This window comes from Lepidothrix coronata, unplaced genomic scaffold (genome assembly GCF_001604755.1).
Source record: "Lepidothrix coronata isolate B3197 unplaced genomic scaffold, Lepidothrix_coronata-1.0 Scaffold263, whole genome shotgun sequence".
In the NCBI taxonomy this organism is placed as follows: domain Eukaryota; kingdom Metazoa; phylum Chordata; class Aves; order Passeriformes; family Pipridae; genus Lepidothrix; species Lepidothrix coronata.
This window is the reverse complement of record NW_016690443.1, coordinates 707,761-734,868: the sequence shown is the minus strand read 5'-3', so window position 1 is coordinate 734,868 and position 27,108 is coordinate 707,761. Positions and strand designations below refer to the sequence as shown.

At 56.7% G+C, this 27,108-nt stretch overlaps 3 protein-coding genes across 4 annotated transcripts in view; 1 reads left to right on the top strand and 2 right to left on the bottom strand.

The window, feature by feature from the left end:
• Positions 1-19,027, top strand: part of ITPR3 (inositol 1,4,5-trisphosphate receptor type 3) — a 36,311-nt gene extending 17,284 nt beyond the window's left edge. The window contains exons 18-58 of one of the 2 annotated variants that reach the window (XM_017835839.1): positions 56-238; positions 323-574; positions 782-926; positions 1,094-1,241; positions 1,533-1,729; positions 1,825-1,954; positions 2,197-2,254; positions 2,430-2,595; positions 2,752-2,916; positions 3,112-3,180; positions 3,579-3,704; positions 3,852-3,974; positions 4,157-4,357; positions 4,708-4,959; positions 5,037-5,162; positions 5,459-5,584; positions 5,700-5,820; positions 6,527-6,711; positions 6,837-6,985; positions 7,101-7,209; positions 7,355-7,445; positions 7,663-7,832; positions 8,319-8,493; positions 8,569-8,753; positions 9,089-9,289; positions 9,642-9,752; positions 10,122-10,217; positions 10,435-10,536; positions 10,802-10,888; positions 11,463-11,573; positions 12,033-12,225; positions 13,002-13,127; positions 13,632-13,804; positions 13,897-14,061; positions 14,540-14,726; positions 15,149-15,244; positions 15,780-15,904; positions 16,137-16,302; positions 17,105-17,265; positions 17,740-17,901; positions 18,184-19,027. In XM_017835839.1, coding sequence (XP_017691328.1) covers positions 56-238; positions 323-574; positions 782-926; positions 1,094-1,241; positions 1,533-1,729; positions 1,825-1,954; positions 2,197-2,254; positions 2,430-2,595; positions 2,752-2,916; positions 3,112-3,180; positions 3,579-3,704; positions 3,852-3,974; positions 4,157-4,357; positions 4,708-4,959; positions 5,037-5,162; positions 5,459-5,584; positions 5,700-5,820; positions 6,527-6,711; positions 6,837-6,985; positions 7,101-7,209; positions 7,355-7,445; positions 7,663-7,832; positions 8,319-8,493; positions 8,569-8,753; positions 9,089-9,289; positions 9,642-9,752; positions 10,122-10,217; positions 10,435-10,536; positions 10,802-10,888; positions 11,463-11,573; positions 12,033-12,225; positions 13,002-13,127; positions 13,632-13,804; positions 13,897-14,061; positions 14,540-14,726; positions 15,149-15,244; positions 15,780-15,904; positions 16,137-16,302; positions 17,105-17,265; positions 17,740-17,901; positions 18,184-18,252 — 5,983 coding nt within the window. In that variant the 3' untranslated portion in view covers positions 18,253-19,027. Of the gene's footprint in view, positions 1-55; positions 239-322; positions 575-781; positions 927-1,093; positions 1,242-1,532; positions 1,730-1,824; positions 1,955-2,196; positions 2,255-2,429; positions 2,596-2,751; positions 2,917-3,111; positions 3,181-3,578; positions 3,705-3,851; positions 3,975-4,156; positions 4,358-4,707; positions 4,960-5,036; positions 5,163-5,458; positions 5,585-5,699; positions 5,821-6,526; positions 6,712-6,836; positions 6,986-7,100; positions 7,210-7,354; positions 7,446-7,662; positions 7,833-8,318; positions 8,754-9,088; positions 9,290-9,641; positions 9,753-10,121; positions 10,218-10,434; positions 10,537-10,801; positions 10,889-11,462; positions 11,574-12,032; positions 12,226-13,001; positions 13,128-13,631; positions 13,805-13,896; positions 14,062-14,539; positions 14,727-15,148; positions 15,245-15,779; positions 15,905-16,136; positions 16,303-17,104; positions 17,266-17,739; positions 17,902-18,183 lie in introns of both variants that reach the window. The other variant, XM_017835838.1, reaches the window with a different exon arrangement.
• A 1,003-nt stretch (positions 19,028-20,030) lies between these two features.
• LOC108507656 (ubiquinol-cytochrome-c reductase complex assembly factor 2) lies at positions 20,031-23,871 on the bottom strand. The gene is made up of 4 exons (XM_017835841.1): positions 23,704-23,871; positions 21,235-21,309; positions 20,878-20,947; positions 20,031-20,209 (listed from the first exon to the last, which is right to left on the bottom strand). Exons 1-4 carry the CDS (start codon positions 23,839-23,841, stop codon positions 20,115-20,117), a joined length of 378 nt encoding a protein of 125 aa, XP_017691330.1. The 5' UTR covers positions 23,842-23,871; the 3' UTR covers positions 20,031-20,114.
• Positions 23,872-25,252: 1,381 nt separating this feature from the next.
• IP6K3 (inositol hexakisphosphate kinase 3) overlaps positions 25,253-27,108 on the bottom strand; it is an 8,158-nt gene continuing 6,302 nt past the window's right edge. The window contains exon 4 of the mRNA XM_017835723.1: positions 25,253-26,732. Coding sequence (XP_017691212.1) covers positions 26,253-26,732 — 480 coding nt within the window. The 3' untranslated portion in view covers positions 25,253-26,252. The remainder of the gene's footprint in view (positions 26,733-27,108) is intronic.

Here is a 27,108-nt window from a genome sequence, read left to right as displayed (position 1 = left end):
GTGCAGCCACTCCATCCACGGGAACACCTCCAGATTTATCCCTTTCCTGTCCTAGGCTGAGGCCGGTGAAGGAGATGTCCCAGTCCCATGAGTACCTGAGCATCGAGTACTCAGAGGAGGAGGTCTGGCTCACCTGGACGGACAAGAACAACGACCACCACGAGAAAAGCATCCGGCAGCTGGCACAGGAGGCCCGGGCTGGCAATGCCCATGATGAGAATGTCCTCAGCTACTACAGGTGATGATCCCGTGGCATCTTCTCTCCAGGTGAGGGTGTGAGGGTTGCACGGCCTCACTCCCTCTCCCCCTCACCCCTGGGCAGGTACCAGCTGAAGCTCTTTGCCCGCATGTGCCTGGACCGCCAGTACCTGGCCATCAAGGAGATCTCCCAGCAGCTGGGAGTGGACCTGATCTTCCTCTGCATGGCAGATGAGATGCTGCCCTTCGACCTGCGGGCGTCCTTCTGCCACCTCATGCTGCACGTGCACGTGGACAGGGACCCCCAGGAGCTGGTGATGCCCGTCAAGTTTGCACGGCTCTGGACCGAGATCCCCACGGCCATCACGATCAAAGAGTGAGACACGCTGGGGCTCACGGGGGCTTTGAGGGGCAGGGCAGGAGGAGGGGTGACTTGGGTGGGTCTCAGCCCTCAGAAGGAAGTGGGCAATCTGTCACGGGCATCACTGCTGGCCACGATGGCTCAGCAGCTGCCTGGACAGTGCTCCTGCCTGGAGGAGGAGACTCGTTGCCACCCAGCTCACCCCGACATCTCCCCTGGCAGCTACGACTCCAACCTCAACGTGTCCCGCGACGACAAGAAGAACAAGTTTGCCAGCACCATGGAGTTCGTGGAGGACTACCTGAACAACGTGGTGAGCGAGGCCGTGCCCTTCGCCAACGAGGAGAAGAACAAGCTCACCTTCGAGGTGCGAGTGCTGCCGGTGTCCCTGGCACTGGCAGGAGGTGGCACGGTTTGTGTCACTGCCTGTGCCATGACCTGTGCTGGGCATCCCTGGCCCCCACGTTTGATTCTCCTGCCCAGCCCCGAGCACAGCGAGGTCTGGAGTTCTGGAGTTGCCTTGTCCTTCCCCAGGTCGTCAGCCTTGCCCACAACCTCATCTACTTCGGGTTCTACAGCTTCAGCGAGCTGCTGCGCCTGACACGGACCCTGCTGGGCATCATCGACTGCGTCCAGAACCCCCAGCTGATGATGCAGGCGGTCTACAACGATGAGGTGACGGGTGAGTCCCTGTCCTTAACCAGGAACGGCTTTTCCATGGTCTGCGCAGTGCTTTCCAGTTTTGGTTGCAAGAAAACAAGCCACTGGTTTGCTGACAGGGAAGCTGTGGCTGGGTGGGCACTGGCTGTGCACTGTGGGGAGCCCTTGGCCATGCCAGAGAAACATTCAGTCCCTCCTACTCGTTCTCTGGTGAAATCTACAGCATCTTCCAGCCTAAGGGGGTCCTTCCTTGGGCCTCTGCCACCTCCCTCTCCATCCACACTAACTCTGCCTGCTGTGGCTGCCTCTGCAGGGAAGAACGTGCGGAGGTCGATCCAGGGCGTGGGGCAGATGATGACCACCATGGTGCTGAGCAGGAAACAGTCCATCTTCAACCCTCCAAGCCTCAGTGCTGGGTCAGCCCCAGAGCAAGTGGACAGAGGGAGGAGCATTGAGAACGAGAACATTGTGGTGATGGAGACCAAGCTGAAGATCCTGGAGATCTTGCAGGTTGGAGCCAGTGGGGCTGCGATTTTCTGACACAGAAGGACAGTTGGCATGAAGAGGGCACTCACTTCTGCTTTCTTTTTCCTCACTGCTCCCAGTTCATCCTGAACGTGCGGCTGGACTACAGGATCTCCTACCTGCTCTCTGTCTTCAAGAAGGAGTTTGTGGAAGTTTACCCCATGCAGGACAGCGCAGCCGATGGGACGGCTCCAGCCTTTGACTCCACAAGTAACTCTCCCACTTTGCTCCTGGTGCACCCCCAGCTCAGCAAACCCACGGGCTGGCAGGACACAGGTGGCAGAGGTGGCAGCTCCTGCAACCTCTGCTGCCTGCAGGGAGTGTGGGGTGGGATGAGGTGCCTGCCGTGGGTGCTCGCGGCGGGGTCAGGGAGCTGGGTTGGTTCCTGTGGGTTCCTTCCAGCACCCAGGAAGGCACTGGGCACCCCTTTCACTGCCTCCCTCTCCCCTCAGCTGCAGCCATGAACCTGGACCGGATCGGCGAGCACGCGGAGGCCATGTTCGGTGTGGGGTGAGTTATCCTAGAGACAGGAGGGCTCTTCCCCTCCTGGCCATCCTGCCGAGGCTGGGAGCTGCAGGTGATGAGGGAGAGGAGGCTCTGAAGGCTGCTGGAGCCCTGGGGGGTGACTGAGCACAGGGGAGCTCCCGTGGGGCTGTAACGCCCAGCACTTCCATCCCGGCTGCAGGAAGTCGAGCAGCATGTTGGAGGTGGATGACGAGGGAGGGAGGATGTTTCTGCGGGTGCTGATCCACCTGACGATGCACGACTACCCCCCGCTCATCTCCGGCTCCCTGCAGCTCCTCTTCAAGCACTTCAGCCAGAGGCAGGAGGTCCTGCACACCTTCAAACAGGTGACCCTGGGAGAACACTGCTCTGGAGCACCCTGAGTGCCCCACACTTGCCTGTGGGTGCAGAATTTGGGATGGGGCCTGAGAGGGAGGTCTGGGAGAGAGGAGGGGAGTGGGGTTTGTGCCCCAGACTGGAAACCCCTGGGAATGTCGCTGCAGGTTCAGCTCCTGATCTCAGCCCAGGATGTGGAGAACTACAAGGTGATCAAGTCTGAGCTGGACAAACTCCGCACGATGGTGGAGAAATCGGAGCTCTGGGTGGACAAGAAGGGCAGCAGCAAAGGGGACAGTGCAGTGGAGGGGAACAAGAAGGAGAAGAAGGAGGTGAGAGCCCTGAGCAAGACCCTGGGAACTGGGGTGGGGAAGCAGTGGGAGGCAGAGGGGGGCTCACCTCAGTCCAACCCCTCACCCCTCTCAGAGGGCCGTGCACCCTCTCCCTGGAGGAGGAGGAGGCTCCAGGAGGGTCCTGCGGGTGTGACTGTGCCCAGTGGGACCCTGGTGCTGTTGTGTCCCTTGCAGCACGGTGCCGACGAGGAGGTCACTGCTCCGGGAGAGAAGAGCAGCGAGAACTATCAGATAGTCAAGGGGGTGAGTGAGACCAAACCCCATCTGCAGGGCTGTTCCCAGGGGCACGGCTGGGTGCACCTGCAGGAGGGGATGGAATCCTGGGGTGATTTTCAAGCTCTTCTGGGGTTCAGGAGAAACGAGTCCAAGCCAGGGCTTGTTCCTGCCAGCTCAGCACAGGGAGGAGCCGTCACATCCCCAGGGCTGTGAGTGAGCCTTGCTCTGGGGGGACAGGAGGGGACTGGGGGGGGTGACAGGTATGAGGGCTCTTCGTGGGGCTGCAGGGAGGACTTGTGAGGGGGTGCCAGGGAGCACTTGGGTTTATGGAGGAAGCATCTGGACTGCAAGCAAGCCCCAGTGCTGGTGGCCATCCTGAGGGGCCCCACGCTCAGCTCCTCTCCGTGGTGGTCCCTCTGTCCCAGATCCTGGAGCGGCTCAATAAGATGTGTGGGGTCGGGGAGCAGGTCCGCAAGAAGCAGCAGCGGCTGCTCAAGAACATGGACGCCCACAAAGTGATGCTGGACCTGCTGCAGATCCCGTATGAGAAGGTGGGTGGGCAGAAACCCACTGGTCCTGAGTGCCCAGGGCAAGGGGGAGATGCAGGGACCCCCCTGCATGGTGGCTGGGCAGGCAGTGGGGCAGCATCTCCTGCCGCTCTCCATCCTTCCCAGCTCTGGGTGTTTCTCCTTCCTCAGGGAGATGCCAAGATGATGGAGATCCTGAAGTTCACCCACCAGTTCCTGCAGAAGTTTTGTGCTGGCAATCAGGAAAACCAGGCCCTGCTGCACAAACACCTCAACCTGTTCCTGACCCCGGGGGTAAGGAGGGGGCACTGAGGGGCGATCACAGGGAGCAGCACAGGGAGGAATTCAGTGCCACTCCTGGGGCTGAGAGCGAGGGATGGAAAAGCCAGGAGGAGACCCTGGAGAGGAAGGGGCAGGGCAGGGTGGGGGGGCTGTTGCTGCAGCCCCCAGGCCTCACTCTGTGCCCTGGTCCACAGCTGCTGGAGGCAGAGACGATGCAGCACATCTTCCTCAACAACTACCAGCTCTGCTCGGAGATCAACGAGACGGTGCCACAGCACTTCATCCACTGCGTGGCCACCCACGGCCGCCACGTGCAGTACCTCGACTTCCTGCACACCATCATCAAGGCCGAGGGCAAGTACGTCAAGAAGTGCCAGGACATGATCATGACCGAGGTGAGCACCAGTCCCTGCCAGCGGGGTGGGACCGGGGGCTGTGCCAGGGCATCGCTCTTGGAACCTGCACCACTGGCTTCTTCCTTGAGGAAGAGCCTTCCAGCCATGCTGGCTCCTCTCTGGAGTAAGAAACATCTCCAGGAGCCCAATGCAAGGTCCAAGAGGCAGTTTTGGAGTCCCACGAGCTGTGATTTTTGATTGCACTGCAAATGCCCGGTTTTCCCTGCAGACACATGTCCCTGTCACCCTTCACTGTCTGCTGCTGTCCCCCTGCTGCAGAGGACACCGTTGGCCTTGGAGGTTTCTGACCCTCCTTTTGCAGCGTGGTGACCACTGCCCCTTCCCTGCAGCTCACCAACGCCGGGGACGATGTGGTGGTTTTCTACAACGACAAGGCTTCCCTGGCCACCCTCCTGGAGATGATGACGGCGGCCAGGGACGGGGTGGAGGAGAACAGTCCCCTGATGTACCACATCTCCCTGGTGGACCTGCTGGCTGCCTGTGCTGAGGGCAAGAACGTCTACACGGAGATCAAGTGCACGTCCCTGCTGCCCCTGGAGGACGTGGTGCGGGTGGTGACACACGAGGATTGCATCACGGAGGTACGGGGGGCCCGTCAGGGGGGTGATGGTGGCTTTGCACCAGCTGCCTTCTGACGGTGCCCCTGCCCCCCTGGCAGGTGAAGATGGCCTACGTGAACTTCGTCAACCACTGCTACGTGGACACGGAGGTGGAGATGAAGGAGATCTACACCAGCAACCACATCTGGACCCTGTTTGAGAACTTCACCCTGGACATGGCCCAGGTGCACAGGGAGGGTTGGGTGGGAGGGACGCAGCAGCAGTGGCTCGGATGGGGACAGGTCGGTGTCCCCAAGGCTCCCTCAAAGCCGCCCATGGGATGTGGGCACGGTGAGAACTCGTGTAGCTGCTACTGTAGGAGCTGGGGAGTGGTCAGGGCTCTCTGTCACGGACTCAGGAGCTGTGTCACCCACCACGTCCTTCAGCTCAGCACAGTCCTGGCAGCACCATGTGCCAGCAGCATCTGGCCAGACATGAGCCCCCTGCCCTGGTGCCATCAGCATCCTCCCTGTGCTCACAGATGTGCAAGAAGCGGGAGAAGCGCCTGCCGGACACCACGCTGGAGAAGTACGTGCTGACGGTGGTGCTGGACACCATCAACGCCTTCTTCAGCTCCCCCTTCTCGGAGAACAGCACCTCACTGCAGGTGACAGGGCACTGCACAGGCAGGGTGGCTGGGGGAGGAAAACAGCTCCTCCAGCCCCCCAAAACAAGGTTTGGACACCTTGTGCTGACACACACCTGCCTGCTTTCTCCTTCAGACCCACCAGACCATCGTGGTGCAGCTTCTCCAGTCCACCATGAGGCTGCTGGAGTGCCCCTGGCTGCAGCAGCAGCACAAGAGCTCAGTGGAGTCCTGCATCCGCACGCTGGCCATGGTCGGTAAGAGCTGCCCCACAGCCATGCCCAGCACCCACGGGACAAGGGACACGGCCACCCTGGGCTGCCTGAGCCCCAGCAGGGAGCAGGAGCCACCATCCCTCCTGCAGGGATGCCCCAGTGAGGGGCTGCTGGCTGGGAAGGGGGAGGTTCAGCTCCAGGCTGTGCTTTCTCTTGAGCTGCGGCTCAGCACGGCCAGGGTGGTGTGGGGATAACCGGAGCCTGGGCTTGGCTGGGAGCTCCCTGGTGTGTCCCTGCCTGGACACAAAGCCAGCATTTATGGTGGTTTTCCCTGACCAGGGCTTTGCCCTCAGCGTGCAGCTGCCTGACTCAGGATGAGGGTTGTTAGCACTGAGTCACCGTGGAAAGGATTGCTGGTGGTTGGGCACTGGGTGGGGATTTCCCTTTGGAATTCAGGGCAGGGTGCTTACAACATCTCCATGCTGGGCTTTCCCAACCAAAAAGTGTAGCTGCTGCCTCCTTCCACCCGATGCTGGGCTGGGGGACTGGAGGTGATGATGTGCTGCAGTGGGAGGGATGGGTGGAAACACTCCGGCCCCCACTGGCCTAAAGGAGTTTATTCCTGTGTTTAACCCAAATCTCTGCTGCAAATGACGTGAATGCTGGTGAAGGGGTGCCTGGCCCCGGGCAGGGTGGTGGGACACAGCTGGGTCGGGGCTGTGCCCAACCCTGGCCCCGTGTCCCGCAGCCAAGAGCCGCTCGATCGCGCTGCCCATGGACCTGGACGCCCACGTCAGCTCCCTGCTCAACAGCAGCTCCAGCAGCACCGTGCAGAGGAACACCTCCAGCTACAAGACAGCCACACGCACCTTCCCCCGCGTCTCCACCACCCCCAACCAGTGGGACTACAAGAACATCATAGAGAAGCTGCAGGTCAGGGCAGGGAGGGGGTGACGTGGATCAGGTGGCAGGAAGGCGCTGGCATTGCAGGGGCCCTCTGCCATGCCTGTGGCTCCTGGACCTGCTCTGGCCCTGAAGGTGTGTGCTGTGGCTTGTAGGACATCATCACTGCCCTGGAGGATCGCCTGAAGCCGCTGGTGGAGGCCGAGCTGTCCGTGCTGGTGGACGTCCTGCACCGGCCAGAGCTGCTGTTCATGGAGGGGACGGAGGCGTTCCAGCGCTGCGAGAGTGGGGGGTTCCTGTCCAAGTGAGGGCCAGGGGGTGCTGGGAGGGGCTGGGTTGTGCCTGGAGGGTGGTGGGATGGTTCCTTCAGGGGCCCTCTGGTCCCTCCCAGCTGTGTGACAATGGCTTTGCTGTGCCAGGCTGGTGCAGCACACCAAGGACCTCATGGAGACGGAGGAGAAGCTCTGCATCAAGGTGCTGAGGACGCTGCAGCAGATGCTGGTGAAGAGGAACAAGTACGGTGAGAGGGTGAGCATTGTGGGCCCGTGGTGCATCCAACAGCCCCTCTTTCCAGGCTGGCAGAGCCCTCCCATGCACCCAGGGGTGCTCAGCCAGTTCTGCCCTGGCACTGGCCCTGCCCCGAGACACTCGTGACGTGTGTTTGTCTTGGCAGGGCAACCTGCTGAGGAAAACACTCATGAACAATTACCTGCAGAACAAGAGGTCCAGCTCCAAAGGGGAGATGGGGGATGCTGCTGGGGGAGGTGAGTGCCCCTCTCCTGCTCTCCCCTGCCTCTCTGCACTGCTCGCACACATCCAAGTCCTGGCTCCCGATCCATGATGGGGTCGGGCCTGTAGGTAGTTGCTATGACCCCACATCCATGGGAGTAAAGGATGGACTGAGGTGCCCCAGCAGTGACGTAGCTGTGCTGGTTCTCCTACACTCCCACACCATCACATCCATCGTGTCCTCCCACACAGGCCAGGACCAGGACTGGTCTGCCATCGCCGCTGTCCAGTGCCGGCTGGACCGGGAAGGGGCCACCAAGTTGGTGGCTGATCTCATCATGAACACCAAGAACGAGAAGATCTTCCAGGAGAGCATCCTGCTGGCCATCCGGCTGCTGGACGGCGGCAACACCGAGATCCAGGTGCTGGGGGGGATCGTGCAGCCGGGGTTTGGTGTGGGCAGTGTGACAGTTCCAGCACAGGGACGGCGTGGGCACAGGCAGGGCTCAGCCCTGGGCGGTGGGTTTGGCCAAAGTACCTCTTGGTTGCCTGTGTTTGTGCCAAAATCTGATGGTTTGAGCTTTCCAGCTCTGTGGCTGGATCTGTGGAGGCAGTGGAAGGGGCAGGTGGTTCCAGGTTATTTCTGGAGTCCTGCTGATGCCCTCTGCCGGGTATTCCTAAAATGGCTCAGGGCTGTGGCTCTTGGGCGGGAACTCTGGGGTTATCCCAAATCTTTTATCACAGGGAAGCTGAAAAATAGTATGTGAAAAACCCAGTGGGGTCCCAGGCAAACCCCAGGCTCTCTCAGACAAGGTCTCGCGTGCTGAGGCTGCCAGCTCAGAGGGGCAGGCAGGGACAGCTTGGACCCTGTGGTGGAGACCTGAACAACTGTCCCTCCCTCCTCTCAGAAATCCTTTTACAACCTCATGACGAGCGACAAGAAGTCTGAGAAGTTCTTCAAGGTCCTGCACGACCGGATGAAGAAGGCGCAGCAGGAGACCAAGTCCACGGTGTCCGTGAACATGAGTGACATCGGGAACAAGCCTCGTGAGGACAAGGACGAGCCAGACCCTGGCACCAAAGGTACCGTGTGCCCTCGGCAGGGCCGGCACTGGCTCCTCGGGCACCCCGGTGCTGACGGGTGGGGTTTCCCCCCAGGACGAGGAGACACCTTCCTGCTGCCCGGCACCCCCACCCGGTACCCGATGGCCGTCGGGTTTCGGAAGGGCCACGACACGGGGGAGCAGGGCCAGAACAACGAGATGGGGGTGACGGTGCTGATCATGGAGCCCATCCTGCGCTTCCTGCAGCTGCTCTGCGAGAACCACAACCGGGACCTGCAGGTTGGCTGTGGGGCTCCTGGGCTCTGGGGGTCAGGCTGGGGTGGGGCAGGGCTGGGCTCTGCCCCAGTTTGGTCCCAAAAAGCCATTGCACCAGTTGCTCTGTGCCTCGGTTTCCCCACCTGCACCATCCCCTGGGGATAACTTGGTGCTGGGGAAGGAGCCGTTCGTGGCAGGACTGGCTGTGGGACTGAGTGCTGCTCTCCAGGGCTGTAGGTTGCAGGGATGGTCCCAGCCCAAATATCCATCAAAATGCAGCTGGAGGGGTGTTGGCAGAGGGACCAGGACTGGTCCCCAAGTGGTGCTATTTGGCCTCATTCCTGGGCTTTGCTCAACAGAACTTCCTGCGGTGCCAGAACAACAAAACCAACTACAACCTGGTGTGTGAGACACTGCAGTTCCTGGACATCATGTGTGGCAGCACCACGGGGGGCTTGGGGCTGCTGGGTCTCTACATCAATGAGTACAACGTGGCCCTCATCACCCAGACCCTGGAGACCCTGACCGAGTACTGCCAGGGGCCCTGCCACGAGAACCAGGTCCGGGGGTCTCTCTGAGGGTCCACAGGGGGGATGTGGGGAAAGCAGCAGAGGCAGGGATGGGGTTTGGTTTCAGGGTGTGAACAGGAACAGAACGTGAGCAGGGTCACAGGGCTCCTGCCCAGGTCATGAGCTGCTGCTTGGATAGATAATGTGGGGATGCAAACAGGGGTAAAGGCTCAGTGGTGTGAACGGTGTCCTTTGCAGGGAGATGGAGCTTTGGGGTTCCTGGGGTGACTGGGCAGAGCCAGGGCTGCAGGCAGGGCAGTGTTTGGGACTGGGGCTGTGCTGGAGGGTGAAGCTGGGAGGACTGGCAGGGTCTGTGCAGTAACTCACTGCCTGGCTCCCCCAGAGCTGCATCGTGACCCACGAGTCCAACGGGATCGACATCATCACAGCCCTGATCCTGAACGACATCAGCCCCCTCTGCAAGTACCGCATGGACCTGGTGCTGCAGCTGAAGGTACCCAGAGCCCCGGGCTGGGGTGGTGGGCACACGTGTGTGTGTGTGTGTGTCACTGCACATCTGTGTCACTGCACATGTGTGTGTCACTGCACATCTGTGCCACTGCATGGACTCGCTGGCAGGGTCACAGGCTGTGCTGTGGGGTGAGGTGCTCCCTGCAGAGGGGACCCTGTTCATGTCAGACCCTCGGGTGTGGGAGCACATGGGCTCGGTGGGACAGGGCTGGTGCTTCTCCACCACACGAGGCTCAGGTGCCGCTGGCAGAGGGGAGTTACAGCTGGCCAGGCACAGGGGGGTTCTGCCCACCCCTCAGCCCTGGGCAGTGGCAGGGCACAGCTCCCCTCAGCAAGGGCTTCTCCTCACCAGGACAATGCCTCCAAGCTCCTCTTGGCCCTCATGGAGAGCAGGCACGACAGCGAAAATGCCGAGCGGATCCTCATCAGCCTCCGCCCCCAGGAACTGGTAAGGGAACTGGGAATGCCCCAGCCTGGCCCCACTGAGCCCCCAGCCCATGGCTGAACTTGTGCCTCAGGTCCTGCTGCATTTTCTGGTTTGCATCCAATACCCATCTCACTTGCTTGGTCCTTCTGCTCCAGCTTCCCTGCCCAAGGGTTTTCTCAGAGGAGGAGGCTGAGGCAGGGAGATGGGGGGGACTCACTGCCCCTCTGCTGCCTTGCAGGTGGATGTGATCAAGAAGGCCTATCTGCAGGAGGAGGAGTGTGAGAACGCCGAGGTTTCCCCCCGGGAAGTCGGTCACAACATTTATATCCTGGCGCTGCAGGTAGGGAGCTGTGAGAGCAGGGACCTGCAGGCTGGGCTCCTGCTCACAGGCTGCACATTTTCCTCTGTATTTATGTACATCTCCCCCAGCCAGACTGGCCTCCCTGGGGAGGCACGGCTGGGAAATGAGCTTTTGGCTCTGGTAGAAAGCCAGCCCCCAGTTGCTCCCCCTGCACCCCCATCCCACCCCCATGTCCCAGTCCTGTGGCTGCCAGTGGCCGCCCTCCAGCCTGTGCTCACTGTCACTGTCCACGTCCCTCTTCCAGCTTTCCCGACACAACAAGTCTCTGCAGCAGCTCCTGAAGCCAGTGAAGCGAATCCAGGAGGAAGAGGAGGAGGGCATCTCATCCATGGTATGGAGGGGCCCCGGGGGTGGAGGCAGAGCCCCTCCGAGCCACCCTGACCGGGGGCTGCAAAGAGTCTCCCACCCTTACTGAGCCCACCTGGGCTTTGTTGTTTAGGATTTGATGGATTTTGCTGTTCCCCAGGGGGACTAAAGAGAGAAAGACACCTCAGTGTGGGGCTCAGCCACAGGGTGACACAGGCTGGGGGCCCTGGGGGCTCCTGCTGTTACCCACTCTCTCCCCTTCCCTTCAGAAAGGAAGGCCTGAGTCTTTTGCTGTTTTTTCTTGCCCGTGTACCTTAGATCCCGACAAGATTCAGCAGGAATATGATTTCCCTGGGGTTTTGTGAGCACTGCTTTGTAATTTGTGGATTAGCAGCACTTGGATGTAATTATTGCAGGGAATCGAATGTCTGTCACCGCGGGGAGCCCTCACACCCCTTTAGGAAGCTTTAATTCGTTTGCTTTGCCTGGGAACCTCATCAGCTGTGGAGATGTTGAGGCGCGTTGTCGGAGCAGTCGGAGCTGGCTCCAGGCTGCAGCCACACTCATCCTCTCCCTGTCCTTTCCCTCTCCCCACCCAGCTCAGCCTCAACAACAAGCAGCTGTCGCAGATGCTGAAGTCCACGGCCCCGGTGCAGGAGGAAGAGGAGGATCCGCTGGCATATTATGAGAAACACACGTCCCAGATCGAGGCAAGACCTCTTGGCTCTTGGGTTTCCAGCCTGCCCACGATCCATGAATCCCACGAGGCTCCAGGCACCTCATGCCCTGTTATTTTGCACCAGAAGCCTCCCCCCCTTCCTATCCCTGTGCTGGCAGGAGCATTAGCAGAGCCCATGGAGCTGAGGGATGAGCTGCCTCCCAGACCCTTCCCTTCTCTCCCAGCAGCAGTGGGATGCAGCTGATCCAGCAGCCCCATCCTCGTCCTTGGCATGGATCCCCTTGTAGATGGGCTCCTGTGCTCCCAGCTCTCCTCAGCACAGCCAGGGCTGCCTCTGCCTGGGGCAGTTCAGAGGCTTCTAGACAGTCCCCAGTGATGTCTGGGTCCTGGGGAGGGGAGGCAGGAGGGGAAGGCACAGCTGGGTCTAGGAGGGAGGAAACTGCAGCAGGGCAGGGCAGGATCTGATGGCTCCCTGCCCTGCTTCCCGCAGATCGTGCGCCTGGACCGGAGCATGGAGCAGATCATCTTCCCAGTGCCTGGAATCTGTGAGTTCCTCACCAAGGAGACCAAGTACCGGCTGTTCACCACCACGGAGCAGGACGAGCAGGGCAGCAAAGTCAGCGACTTCTTCGACCAGTCCTCCTTCCTCCACAACGAGATGGAGTGGCAGAAGAAGCTGCGCAGTAAGAGCCGGGCAGACCTTCCCCTGGCCCCTGTGGGATACTGGGGGGGCATTCCTGCTGGGAAAGGGCTGCAAACCTGGCAGCAGCCTGGAAATGGCATCCCCAGGCTCCCCTTGCTCTGTAGAGCCCCAGTGTGCAGGGAGTGGAGTTAAAGACCCCAGGGATGTGAATCCTCCATGCCTGTTGGTGCAGTTCCTCGTGTCTGACATGCAGCTTACAGCACATTTCCCGGGATTCCACCTGAGGTGTTTTCCCTGGAAAGCCCTCTCTCCACCTGTTTTCGGTTGCCTTTTCCTAAGCCAGGATCTAGTAGCTGCATTTGGGAAATAAACCCTGTTTCTCTGCACCCTGCAGAGCTGCTCAGGGGCTTTCAGGCTGCATCAGGGTGGAAGTCCTGGCTGTAAATCCCAGGAGCTGGGCAGGGAGTCACACTATGGATACTGGGAGGCAGCCAGGGGGTAGGGGACAGCTCTGAAGGAGGACAGAGCAGACCTGATTCCAGGGTGTCAGAGCAGGCCAGAGGGCTGGGAAACCAAGGAATGTGAACGGAGCCATTTAGAAGGTGCAGTCCTGTTCCAGCAGATGGGGAGGGATGTTTTCAAAGTATTTTATGAATGTTTGGAAGGAGTGGGAGGCTGGGTCACTCCAGGGCCACCAGCTGCCCTGAGCTGAGCCCATCAGGGGCCCAGGAGGACCCAGGGGGTCTGGGAGGACTCAGCCTCCCCAGTTGGCCCGAGGCTGGCTGAGCTTTGTGTGTCTGCCTCCTCTCCCCCCAGGCATGCCGCTGATGTACTGGTTCTCCCGCAGAATGACGCTCTGGGGAAGTATTTCCTTCAACCTGGCTGTCTTCATCAACATCATCATTGCTTTCTTCTACCCCTACGTGGAAGCCACTTCCATGGGTAAGTGCCCCAGCACCTGCTGCTCCTCAGGGTCGAAGGGAAAGGGATCCTCATATGCAGGAAAACTGGTCCCCATGTCCTTGTACTGCCCTTATCCTTGATCTCCTTTGGGCCCCTAAAGCTCCAAGTCTTTCCTGCTGGGCAAAGGAAGGGATTGAGTCAGGATTTCAGTTTCCAGCCCTCCCACTGCTTCCTTCTTAGGGAAATCTCTCTTCTCCCTGGGCTGCACTTTCCCTTTTTGTAAAATGTGGGAAACAGTGATGGCATTCATTCCTGTTGTCAGGCAAAGCCTCCATCATCTGCAGTGAGATCTTAGATAAAAGATGTTAGAAAATGTATCAGTAAGAACCATCTGAATCAATACAAGCCTTTGCAGTCCAGCAGCATCTCTCTCTCTGATAACGAGCTCATTAGTGCTCCTGCACGGCCCGGCAGCAGCAGTGCCCGAGTGGCAGCTGCATTTCACCCCCTGCCATTTAACATCCACGGGTCTCCCCTTCCCAGGAGTGCTGGATTCCCCGCTGATCTCCCTGCTCTTCTGGATCCTGATCTGCTTCTCCATCATGGCCCTGTTCACCAAGCGCTACGGGGTCCGCCCGCTGCTCGTGGCCCTCATCCTGCGCTCCATCTACTACCTGGGCATCGGGCTCACCCTCAACATCCTGGGGGCCCTCAACGTGAGTCCTGCCTGGGCTGGGGGCACCGGGGGCTGCTCCCCATCCCCGGAGTGCAGCAAACCCCACTCCCCCCTGTCTCTGGCTGTCCCCAGCTGACCAACAAGATCGTGTTCGTGGTGAGCTTCGTGGGCAACCGAGGGACCTTCATCCGTGGGTACAAGGCCATGATCATGGATGTGGAATTCCTGTACCACGTCGGCTACATCGTGACGAGCGTCCTGGGACTCTTCGTGCACGAGCTCTTCTACAGCATCCTGGTACACTGAATGCAGGTGTTTGGGGCACAGGTGGCACCTTAGAAGCCGGAAGGTTCCTGTGACACCTTCCAGGGGCCGATTGATAGCAGGGAGAACAATTCCCTGAGCTCTGATCTTTGCGTGGGCTGATCTTTCTGCTTCCCGACAGTATCTATTGCTGTCTCTCTCCTGGTCCTCTGCTCTATCTCTCCTTCTAATCTCTGCTGTGTACTTTATCTGGGTCAGCTGGGAGACAACGTGAGCTGGAGAGGGCAGAGCCAGGGTGAATGTGGCCTATTCTTGGCTCTCCTGCTGTGCATAAGTCACTTCATTCTTCTCTGCTTCCCTTCCGTAAGCCGGGAAACTTAAAGGCTTTGTGCGAAAGTTAGTCAAGGTCTGCTGAGTGATCCAAGATCTCAGGATAAAAGGGGATATAGATAGGCCAGGCATTATCAGGAAAAGCACCCTGCAGCATTTCTTTGCTCCTGGGTCCTTTCAGTTGTTTGACTTGATCTACCGTGAGGAGACCTTGTTTAATGTCATCAAAAGCGTGACGCGGAACGGCCGCTCCATCCTGCTGACAGCCCTGCTGGCCCTCATCCTCGTCTACCTCTTCTCCATCGTGGGCTTCCTGTTCCTGAAGGATGATTTCATCCTGGAGGTGGATCGTCTGCCCGACAGCAAAGGTTGGTCAGCCCCGGTCCTGCTCGGGACCGGGCAGAGCGTGGGATGTTGGGACCCTGCTCCCCCCCTGCAGGAACACACACACCCCTCTCTCTGTGGGGGCCTTGGAAACTGGGAGCACTGGTTTGGGGGTCACACAGAAGGCACCTGCCTGTGCTGACACAGGGACCTCGTGCTGCAGACAGCGGGGTGTGGGGTTAGTGGTGGCAGAGAAGGGGGCACAGAGCTGCAAATGAAGGGTCAGCACTGTGGAGTCTCGCTGAACCCTGAGCAAAAGATTCAAAGCCTAGAAAAATCTAGGAGAATATGAAGCAACGTTTTTCCAAGAGGCTTGGAATCAACTTGGAAGCAGTGGAGAAGTGCTGAGGAGCTTTGCCGAGGAGAGTGGATGCTCTGACAGGGCTATGGTCTCTGTTCCTTGCAGATGATCCCTTGGGGATGCAAAGGAACATGGAGACCTTCATGGAGTCGTGCAGCAGTGACAAAATCAGCTGCTCTACTGCGCCCACTGCCTTGGAAGGTAAGAGAGCTCCTTAGGAAGGCTGACTCTTTGTGGCAGAGTAGGTTTGCCTGCCAGCCAGCTGGGAAAAATCCCAGCTTTTCCAAGATGGAAACAAGCAGCCCATATTCTGGCACATGCTAGGCAAGAGGCCTGTGAATTTTGCACTGACCCTGGCATAAAAAATGTCGAAGTAGATTCAATTAGTCATAAAGGAGGCTGAGCTCCAGGAGCACTCGGCCAAACGCCTGCAGGGCGAGGAGCTGCTGGGGGAGCTGCTGGGACGGGGTTGGGACACCCACAGTGGCAGGGGGTTGGGACACCCACAGTGGCACCTGGTTGGGACACCCACAGTGGCACGGGGTTGGGACACCCACAGTGGCAGGGGGTTGGGACACCCACAGTGGCACCTGGTTGGGACACCCACAGTGGCACGGGGTTGGGACAACCACAGTGGCACCAGCTCCTGCACCGCTGCAGCCACAGCCACCCCCCGGGAGGGCCTGGAGCTGCAGCCCTGCCTGTGCCCTGAGCTTGGCCCTGGTTCCCCCTGCAGCCCCTGACCCCGAGCAGTGGGAGCGTGCCTGTGACACGCTGCTCATGTGCATCGTCACCGTGCTCAACCACGGGCTGCGCAACGGCGGCGGCGTCGGGGACATCCTGCGCAAACCCTCCAAGGACGTGAGTGGGGAGCACCCGGGACCTTCCTGCTGCTCAATCCTGCTGCACTCACTGCTGTGCCACTGCCCTGCCTGCCTGGGACACAGCCAGCTCTGTCCCCCATGTTCCCCTCCAGCGCTTCCCTCCTCCCTTCCCAATCCCAGCTCTGCCCTCAGCCCTGGCCGTGCAGTGAGGCAGCCTGGCTGCAGCAGAGCTGAGCAAGACACCCAGTTCTCCCTCTCATCTGTTACAGGAGTCCCTGTTTCCTGCTCGGGTTGTCTACGACCTCCTCTTCTTCTTCATTGTCATCATCATCGTCCTTAACCTCATCTTTGGGGTCATTATTGACACCTTCGCTGATCTGAGGAGTGAGAAACAGAAGAAGGAAGAGATCCTGAAGACCACCTGTTTCATCTGTGGTGAGCATTGGAATTGCCCCAAAGTTCTTCCTCCCCTCCAAGACTGGGGGAAGGAAAAGAATTTCAGCTGGTTTCTGTTTTTTATTTATTACTGCAAAACTTAAATCTGTTCAGTGAGGGGTCAGTGCACTGTGAGGATTTTAAACAAGGACACAACTGAGAGGAAAATGCTCTGTGTTGTTCCTCATCCTGTTAATGAGGTGTTAAACTAAAACCACATTGTCCATCTCATTCCTGAGACCATCCCTTAGTCAGTGGGGAAAAAAAGGCAGCATATTACTAAAGAAATAAAATAGAGAAAATGTTCTGGAATCCTTTCAGTCAGCAGAAGGCATCCAAAAAAAAAAAAAAAAAAAAAAGGAAAACCCTAGTAAGTCTCGGTGCTTTTTTTTTAAAGATCCTCTGGGTGCATTTCATGCACATAGAAACCTGGGCAGAGGCACAGCCAGCAGGACTTTAAATAGAAGCCTCTTGAACAGTGATTAATGCCAGGTTGGACAAGACTTGGAGCAACCTGGTCTAGTGGAAGGTGTCCTTGCCCATGGCAGGGGTTGGAACTGGGTGAGCTTTAAGGTCCCTTCCAGCCCAAACCATTCTGTTATTCTGTGATTTCCCCCTGGTCTGTAGGTTTGTAGGTTTGTTGTGTGCTAAATGCCAACTAATTATTAAAAGCACTCGAAGGACAGCCCTGGGAGAGGATGGTGTTATCTGTATGTCCTTTCACACGTCTGCTGCTCAGTTCTTACCTTCTCCCCTCCCCTTCTCCTCCCTCCCCATCTCCAACCTCCACTGCCTTTCCCAGGCCTGGAACGGGACAAGTTTGACAACAAGACCGTGTCCTTTGAGGAGCACATTAAATACGAGCACAACATGTGGAACTACCTGTACTTCATCGTGCTGGTGCGGGTGAAGAACAAGACGGACTACACGGGGCCCGAGAGCTACGTGGCACAGATGATAAAGGTACAGGGCCCCTGGGGCCATCCCAGCCTGCCTGCCCTGGGGGTACTGAGAGCAGGGGGCTGGCCAAAGAAAAACAGCTCTCAGAACTCCCTTTGGAAAATATTCAGTAATGCAGAAGTGCCTTAGTTCGTCCTTAGCTGGTTATTTCCACTTTGCCATCCCAGCCAGGACCACCAGTGTCTGGTGGTTTGGGCTGTGAGTTTAAGGGTTGAACCAGGCAGGAGGGAGTGTGGCTTCAAGGGGGTTTCAAGGCAAGAGAGGGAAAGGAAATTGAGGAAAGTAAAACTTCTGCACTTGAGCCCAGAAGGCTGCACAAAACAAACGAGAAATGGACAGTTTGTGGAAAATGTGCAACAATGTTTGCAAAGAGAATTTTTTAATCCCTAAGCACGGGCTGCCTGTGAGACCCACACAGGTCTCCTTCCTCCTCTTCTCCCCACCTCCAACTCCCCCTCCCCGTGGTTGCCTTTCCAGAACAAGAACCTGGACTGGTTCCCCCGGATGCGAGCCATGTCCCTGGTCAGCAATGAAGGGGAAGGGGAACAGAACGAGATCCGGAACCTGCAAGACAAACTGAACACCACGATGAAGTTGGTGTCCCACCTCACCTCCCAGCTGAACGAGCTCAAGGAACAGGTCTGGACACTGTTGAAAGGGGAACCCCTGTCCTCCCCAGAACAGACACCAAGGGCAGGGAGGGGGAGGCAGAACCCGCCCGAGGTAGTACAAGCACAATACAAACCAAGGGCTCCCGCAGCTCCTTTTTGGGGGAATTGGGGACACCTGGGACACGTGGTTTTTGATAGTGCCACTCAGAGGGTTTTCTGGCAGAGGCTCAAAGCAGCACAGACTCAGGGGGAGTGTGTGAGAGCAGCAGGGCCTGGTTCCTGCCTCACCCCTGTCCCTGTTTGCCTGCAGATGACGGAGCAGCGGAAGCGCAGGCAGAGGATGGGGTTTGTGGATGTCCAGAACACCATGAACCACTGAGACGGCATCACCGTCACCCGCCGAGGGACTGCACCTGTGTGCCAGCTCAGGAGGCTGCTTCTCCCTGGCTTCCAGGCACGGATGGCACTGTCTGGGGACGACAGACCACATGGAAACGGCTCCCCAGGCAGCATTTCCCTTAGAGCGCTTGTAAGCAATTCCAGGACCAGGGACTGGCCGGATTCCTCCCCACACCTGGGCCCAGGTGTTACTCTACCGCCCTTGTAGGAAGATAAATCATACAGGACTTTTATTCCTCATTGCAATAACTCTTTATTTTGCAAATGTGGAGGGTTGTATCTTTATCTCCATGTGCTCCATCCCCTCGGGTGTGGGGGAAGTAGCTGTAGGGCTGCAATATTTAACTTATTCCGAGTGGCACTAGTCCCTGTGGATCTTTGCAAACCAGCCATGGTATCTGCTGGGCCTGCTCCACACTGATCCCCCTCCACTTAAAGAATTCTGTTCATCTTGTGGTGCAGTAAAGAGGAGCTGAACTCAAGGAGGTGGATTTAATTTAATTAACTCACCAGATGAGGAGCTGAGCTTGTCCTAGTGTGAACTAGTCTTTTGCCTTCTGTGGACCAAGAGTCTTTGGGCAGCAGTAGTAGGAGCCTGCAGGTTTACAGGAGTTCACTGTGAAGGGGTGTCCTGTGTTTTAGTTTCATCTCTGGTGTCATGTTTTACTTTTTTTTAGTTGTTATTGTTGTTACTTAAGAACTGAAGTGTAAATTGCCTTAACTAAATTAAATACAAAATCACGTTATAATAAAAACTTAAACGTGGTAAAGAAGGTTCCCTTCCTGTGCCCTTTGGTGTGTGATGGGGCTGTTCAATAGAACCACAGAACAAGGGCTGTCACCCAAGGTGCTCCACACCCCCCTGCTCTCAGCTCGGGGTGTCACACAATGCTCCAGTCTGATGCCAAATAGTGCCATGAAGAACCACCATGAACAGCAGCCTTGGTTCCTGAAGCTTTGGACTAGAGCCTGCTGCAGTTCCAAATTCTTGCACTACTTGCCAGGAAAAAACTGTTGAAACTCATAAAAAGCAGCAGCTGTTGGTGCTGTGGAGCCCTGGCACAGCTCTGCTCCAGACACTCATCCTTCCCAAGCCAACCCCAGCCCCAATCCCAAGAACAGACACTGATGCAACCATAAAAGCTCTAAAAAGGAATAAAAAAGGCCATAACAGTGAAGTTGCATAGCACTTGAAATGTGTTTATGGCCCTATATACCAGCATGTCATTAAATCCTGCCTTTACCCCCCCAGCTCTGCAATAACCACCCAGAGCCCTCCTCATGCTGAGGGGGATCTGCACAGAGCCAGCTCCAGCAGCACTGCAGCATCTGACTGGAAGCTCCATTAAACTCTTGCAGTGCTCCACTGTCACCATGGCAAAGTCACCCTCAGTCCTCTCCTTGTCTTCTCCAAAGGAAAATAACTGTGATGATTAAAGTTCTCCCTCCCTCCCTCCCTTGCACTGTTCCCTGTGCTAACACACACAAACACAAGCACAGACAGGTTTTCACATCATCCCTCTCCTCTTTACAAGCACATTTAAAGCTGACACAGCTTTAAATGCTCCGTGCAGCTCCTGGCTGTTCCATTTTTGTAATACAAAGGCCCAGGTCTGACACCACAAAGTTCTCTCCTTACATTGCTCCAACAAGGCTTCAGCACGGATGAGTTAAGCTCTGTCCTAGATTTTCAGGGGAAAAAAAGAGGCACTAAACATGAAGGATATACAGGGTAGGGCTGAACAAAAATGCTGCTGCTAAGAGGAATAAATGGTTTTATTCATCATGGCAACACACAGAGCTTCAGGGATATGTACAGTGGAGAAGCTGAGAGCTGGGCCCTCACTTCGAGTCCTCTTCGGGTTTCTTGGCAGAAAACTTTTCCCGCAGTCTCCTCCACGTCCCTTTTTTCATGTCTTCCATCTGTTTCAGAATGTCTGCAAAGGGAGAAGGAAGGGAGGGGGCAGAGGAAGATAAGCAGAAAAGCAGAGGAATGAAACCCTCTTAAAACAGCTCTGCCTTCCATAGATTTTTTCCTTTTCTGACTTTTCATCTTAACGAATTTCCATTCCAGGCCCGAGGCGAGGTTGGTTTCCCTTCCAATCAATGCAGGGAGTCTCTTATCACCAACAACTGATATTCACTTTCCACGCACTGCAATCAAAGTTAGCAACTGGAGCAGAACAAAACTGCTCTGGCTTCCAGCTCTGCACTTCACAAAGGATGTGACTGAGAGCATTTCTGCACAGGCTCCCTCCCAAGGTCCAACACAAAAGAAACACCGAAGGGAACTGGGAGATGGTGAAACAGAAGCTGAGCTCCATGTTGGAATGACAGGGCAAACATGGTTCTTTCACACAGTTCCTGCTGTCTGACCCCAAAGAGCCCTTGGAAAGACTTTGCTGTTCCTGCCAATGCAAAATCCAATCGACTCTTCACCTCAATAGAATAATTAGTTACTCCTGTATTGAATTACTCCTCAATTACTTCTGAACTTACTCCTCCTCAAACACTCCCGGGTGTTTAAAAGATGCCATGAGCACCACAAAGATCAGAATGTTCCCTTCCTCCTGCACTGCCCTCCCAGCCCAAGCACAGCCAGTACCTGTTGCCAGGATCATCCTGCAATCCTCCACTGTCACCCCGGTGAAGGTCGTGTCTTTCAGCCGTGGATACTTCCCAGGTGAGCAAGAGGAGAGAGGCACAAACACGTTACTTGTGGGGCATGAAAGAGGGACAAATGTCCCCAATTGGCACAGCTCAAGCTTGTTTTTAGTCCAAGAATTCTGTTTATCCACCCAACTACTGCCCTGCTCCCACCCCACAGAGCCCTGCCCTGAGTGAGCACAGGCACCAGGCACTGCAGCATCCACTGCCCATGTGTCCCTGGGACATTCCCAGGAACCCTGCCATTCCCAGGACTCCCCCCAAAGGAGGGGCGATGGCCAGTGCCAGAGCTCACCTTGTTTTTGTAGTAGTTGGTGTGGATCCTGACCAAGCTCTCGTACATTTGGTCACAGGCCTCGGGGTCAGCGATCTGCAGGGACACGAGTGTCACACAAGTTATTTTACACCCCCACAGCAAAACCCCCTTGTTTTCCACGGCCTGTGACAATGGCAGTGAAGGAGCAGCTCAGCAGACTTCCAGTGCACTGCTGGATACCTGCTGTCCTGCTCCAGGTCTTTCCCTTCCACTTCCCACCAGCTTGGCCTGCAAGAATAACCACACGTGGGATTTCCAGAACAGACCTTAAACTCTGCACCAGCTAAATCTGACAGATCAGTGTGAACACACAGTTAGAGAACACTGTGCTCAGCTTTCTTCTCACGTTTCCTGGCTGGGGCTGTGAAATCTGTGGCCCTCCTTGCTCTGAGGCCACTTCTGTCACCTGTTCCATTGTAAGGAACCAGCCAGGACAAGGTGGAAGTCAGAAACTCCCTGTGCAGGCTAAAAATAGCCTATAATTGATTAAGGAAAGCAGTACAAACGACACATAACAGCTTGGGAAGGGTAACTGGATTTCTATTTCAGACCAGGCTAATCCCCAGCCCGTGCCAGGTGTCCCAAAGGGATGCTCCTGCCTGGCACAGCCCCTGCCCAACAGTGTGGATGGCTGCTTTTCTATTTCACAATGGTGGGGGTTTTTTTCCTCTTTTACAATGGGGCCAACTTGTCCAGAACTCTGCATTGCTGCTCCACGACAACAAACCTGAATGATTAAAACAGGTAAGGAACACAAATAACATCAACAGAAACTTGTCAGGATGAAACGGCCTGGCTCCTCCTGGGACATGGGCACAGGGGCAGCACACACAGTGGGATGCAAAGCAGGAAAAGTAAGGAAAAGCTTTCCTTGTCCAGCAGGAGTGCCCACATCCCACTGCAGGTGAGCCTCACCTGTGTCCTGCAGCCCTATCCCAAACAGCCCTGGCTCAGGCTCCAGCAGTGACAGCACAAACAGTGATTAAGAGGGTGGCCCAAACAGCATCCCACCCCCAGCAAATCTTACTGCACATGATTAAAAGAGGCATTAGATTGCTAAAGAGGCCCTTATGGCTCTAGCTCCTCTCTCAGAAGCTCCTCCTGTCACACATTCCCCTCACTGTATTCAGCCTCTCTACACACAAACTGCCACCAGACATAATTCACATTTCCAGGATGAGTGGCAGCTTGGGGATCTTGGAGCCAACTGGTGCAGCACATCCAGCTGTCCTGAGCATATGGAAAAGCAATAAACTCTTCCCAAAATGTCTTTTACAGACTATTCTGGTCACCAATACAGGATTAGGAGCTTATAATGGTCCCTCGAAGTCGAAAACGCCATCTCTGGAACAATGTTTTTATGCTAAGAAAGGGCACATTTACATTCTGCAGCAACACCTCCACACCTGGGGAGGTCTGCAGCCAAGTCAGGCATCAGATTCCCTAATTTATTTCAGCAGCAAAGCCTAAACTCCGACAGAATTACAGCTGGAGGCGGAATTCAATTGTACAGGCACTGCACTCCATCAGTGTCAGGCAGTGCTGCAGCTCCCTCTGCCCACCCTGCAGCACCCCAGCGTGGGGGCAAGGAAATCACACCAATTAACTGCATCCCTGCAGGCCACTGACAATTCCCAGTGCTTTGTGCCCCACGCCCATAACCACGGGGACGGGGTTCTCCAAAGGATGTGGTGCAAAGGGTGCAAGAACTGGGTACAAACCAGGGGGGCTGGGTACAAACCACTGTCCTGGGTAGAAACCAGGGGGCCTGGGTACAAACCAGACATCCTGGGTACAAACCAGGGGGCCTGGATACAAACCATTATCCTGGGTACAAACCATTGTCTGGGTACAAACCATTGTCTGGGTACAAACCAGGGGGCCTGGGTACAAACCATTATCCTGGGTACAAACTAGACATCCTGGGTACAAACTAGACATCCTGGGTACAAACCACTGTCCTGGGTACAAACCAGGGGGCCTGGGTACAAACCAGACATCCTGGGTACAAACCAGACATCCTGGGTACAAACTAGACATCCTGGGTACTAGAGATCCTGGGTACAAACCACTGTCCCGGGTACAAACCATTATCCTGGGTACAAACCATTATCCCGGGTACAAACCATTGTCTGGGTACAAACCATTGTCTGGGTACAAAGCACTGTCCCGGGTACAACCCGGTGGAGGAACGAGGGATGTGGCTGATTGGGGTCTGTGCTTCCAAGGCTTCTGAGCGCTCACACAACCCCCTGCCCCGCTCTGTCCTGTCCCTGGAGGGGCTGAATGGACTCCACGCTCCCTGAGGGTCCCTCCCAGCCCAGGCTTCCACGCAGCCCCGAGGGAGCCCCACGTGAGCCCCAAATTCCTGCGGTTTGTGCCCAAAACCCCCCTGAGAGCGCGACCGCCGGCCTCTCCCGCCCTCGCCCGCGGGGTCGCGGCGCTCACCGGGGTGTTCTCGCCCTCACGGAAGGCCTGTGCCACGCGCTGCCGCAGGGCCGCGCCCAGGTCCCGCTGCCGCTTCGTCTCCTCCACGGGCCACTCCTCGCAGAGCCGCAGGAACCGCCGGTACCGGCTGGCGGCCATGGCGGTCACGTGCGCCGTCACGTGCGCCCGCCGCGTCACGTGGGCCGCGGGGACTCCCGCCATGGCTGGGGGGGGAGAGAAACACGAACACGGACAGACAGACAGACACACGGACAGACACACACCGGGACCCCCGTGAGGGACCACCGGCCCAGGGACACCTCCCCGGGCAGCCCCTTCCAACGCCTGACCCCTCCATCCGTGGAGAAATTCCGACAGCCATGGCACACGGATTCCTCACCGTGCTGTTCGTATCACAGGGAGCATGTGAGGGGTTTGGAGCACAGGCAGGAGCTGCAGATCAGAGCTCCTTCCCTGGACACCTCCAGGGGTGGGGACTCCTCCACCTCCCTGGGCAGCCCCTTCCAGTGCCTGACCACTCTTTCCATGCAGAAATTCCTCCTGGTGTCCGACCTGACCCTCCCCTGGCACAGCCTGAGGCCGTTCCCTCTCCTCCTGTCCCTCGTTCCCTGGGAGCAGAGCCCGACCCCCCCCGGCTCCCCCCTCCTGTCAGGGGGTTGCAGAGCCAGAAGGTCCCCCCTGAGCCTCCTTTTCTCCAGGCTGAGCCCCCCCAGCTCCCTCAGTTCTCCTGCTGCTCCAGCCCCTTTCCCAGCCCCCTCAGCCGCTCCTCACAGGACTGAGAATGGTTTGGGCTGGGAAGGACCTTAAAGCTCATCCCACCCCCTGTCACGGGCAGGGACACCTTCCACTAGTCCAGGTTGCTCCAACCTGGCCTTGGACACTCCCAGGGACGGGGCAGCCGCGGCCTCTCTGGGGGACAAACACCATGCAGGTGTATGAGAGGTGAGAAAGGAGGACACAAGATGCTTTCTGTCTCATTATTCAGCTGTTTTCTGTTCAGCAGCACCGGCAGGTGAGGCAGGACCCCCAGCCAGGGGTTGCTCTGCTGACGAGGGGCTCTGGCTGCTGTCGTCGTGCTCAGACCCTTCCCCACCCTTCCCGCTGTCACTCCTGGTGTCCCCATCCAGGGAGGCTCAGGTGGGGCTGTACAAACCCCTCAGCAAAGCCACAGTTCACTCTGATCACAGACCTCGGTGCACACAGTGCAGCCAGGATAATCCATGGCTCAAGCACTGCTGAAATTGGGTGTTTGTGGCTTTTTTTTCCAACCATCTTGAGTTTGTGGTCAAGAAATATGCAACACTGTGAACAACAGTCTTCCCTGGTGGACTTCAAGCCAAGTAAAATACACAGCTGGGCCAGATGTCTTAAATTTTCCAGCTATAAATTTCAGCAGCTCCCCAGCTGTCCGCAGTAAATCCAAGGGAAGGGTCTCCCTTAGGATCTGGTGTTTAAACCTGGGGAAATAACGACTCTCTTAAAAAAATACAGGCCTAAACAAAGGATAATGTACTTCAAGGATGCTGCGGGAGGGAAAAGAGATGGAAACTGAGAGTTACTCAGACAATTTTATTTATATCCCCATTCCCCGGTAATGGAGTTCTGTAGCTCAATTCCTTGTGCAAGGAACTTCTCCTTCAGGTTTCCCACATCATGCAGGAAGGAATTATATTTTGTTCCATAATAATAATAAAAGCTGTCCACAAAAGCTGTAAACATTATTTTGAGTCTTTTGTTATCCTCTCTTTCAAACACACACACACACAATATTTATATCAAAGAATTTCTGGGTGACCTTTGACGTCCAGTCCCTGACTCAGTCTCACACTTTTTTTCTTTTTATTTTTTCCTTTTATTAAGCAAAAATCCCTTGATGTGAATGTTTTTTTGTGACTGATACCTGACAGAGTCATCGCATTTCAGCCCCTTACTTAGAAAATTCCTAAAACACGCCCTGTTATAACCCTGCAGGGATGTCAAAGCTTGGTGAGGGGGCAGTTCTTGGTCTCCTGGAGCTGCACAGACTCTCTGCAGCACCTCAAGGTGTGTTTGAACCCCTGCACAGAGAACCCCGACCATCCCACGGCGCTGGGCAGGTGCAGCAGGAATGCTGGGGTGTGGTTTTCTCCCCCATGGAGCAGGAGCTGAATGGAACACTGCAGTCTGTTCATTCCTGCCCCAAACACCCAGAATCCCCTCGGCCCGCTCGGCTTCGTGAGCGTCGGGGTGAGCAGGTCCTGGTTTATCATTAAGACTCTTCCAAGTAATGCTTTCTTTGGCTCACAAATAAATCAAGGATAGCAGTAAAACCAGAGAGGAAAATAAATCTTCTGATGGATGGCAGAGAGAGCAGATTCTCCCAGCTCTTTGCTTTTCACGCTTCAGCTCAGTAATGGCATGTGGAGTTTTCAGCACTTCCCGAGCAATCCATGCTCATTCCACGCCGGGCACGGGGTGTCCAGCACCCGGGGGGTCCCACCCGGCTGACCCCGGGCGGTATTTGCAGGGCTATCGGTCACTAGGAAATCCAGGCTGTTCCACAGAAATTCTCATTTTCCTTCTGAGAGGCTCTGAAGGATTTTGATGAGATTCTCCAGGCCAAAAATGTAGCCGTGGTCCGGCCCGTCGTAGGGGGTGGGGCTGCTCTTGGAGCCCTTGAAGGTGGTGTGGGCAAAGTCAATCATCCGCACGTCGACCCTGGCGGGGTTCGCGCCGTGTGTTTTCGGGAGGGGAAGGTGATGATCCAAGGGGGCCGCGCTCTCCTTGGGCTCCTGCCCGTCGTAGATGATGAGGAGGGAGCTGGAGTAGAACCTGTAGGAGCTTTGCTTCCTGATGACGGAGAGCAGGGCCTTGAGCCGCAGGATGATGGGCTCCAGCAGGTCCGTGCGCAGCTGGTTCCCGGGGGACAGGAACTGGCGCAGGGTTTGCCGGAACCCCTCCGGGGAGAGCTTCCTGCCAAAATACTTGTCTTTGCACAGGAAATGGCCAGTGTCCGCCTGGTAAACCTGCAGGGGGGAGAGCGGGAATGCACGGAGTCAGGGATTGGAGTCCTGAGCTGGAGGGGACCTGCTGGGATCACTGAAGTCCAGCTCTGCTCACAGAAAGGTGTCGGACACCACAGAGGGACATGGGGTTTGACACTGTTTGTGCTGCTTTGTGTGTGCCCATAATCATCACTCTCATTATTATCCTTCAGGCAGGGTTTTGAATGTTTTGGAACCTGCTCGAGCAGAGTGAGGGAAAGAAATGTGTGGTTTGGGTTTCTAGGAGAGAGGGGGGGATTTCAAGCATGAAAAACCATCACACTGAGCCCAAAATGAGCCCCTGGCTCTCGCAGCACCAGGACGAGGTGGCTCAGTGAAGGCACGAGCAGGGCAATGTGGTGCTTTTGGTTTTTTTTTTTTT

Coding starts and splice junctions, on each gene's coding strand:
- LOC108507656 (XM_017835841.1), bottom strand. CDS start 23,841: ATGGCCGCCAGCCGGTACCGGCGGTTCCTGCGGCTCTGCGAGGAGTGG. Junction 21,310..23,703: donor GTGAGGGCGAGAACACCCCG/GTGAGCGCCGCG, acceptor GTGTCCCTGCAG/ATCGCTGACCCCGAGGCCTG. Junction 20,948..21,234: donor CCAACTACTACAAAAACAAG/GTGAGCTCTGGC, acceptor TCACCTGGGAAG/TATCCACGGCTGAAAGACAC.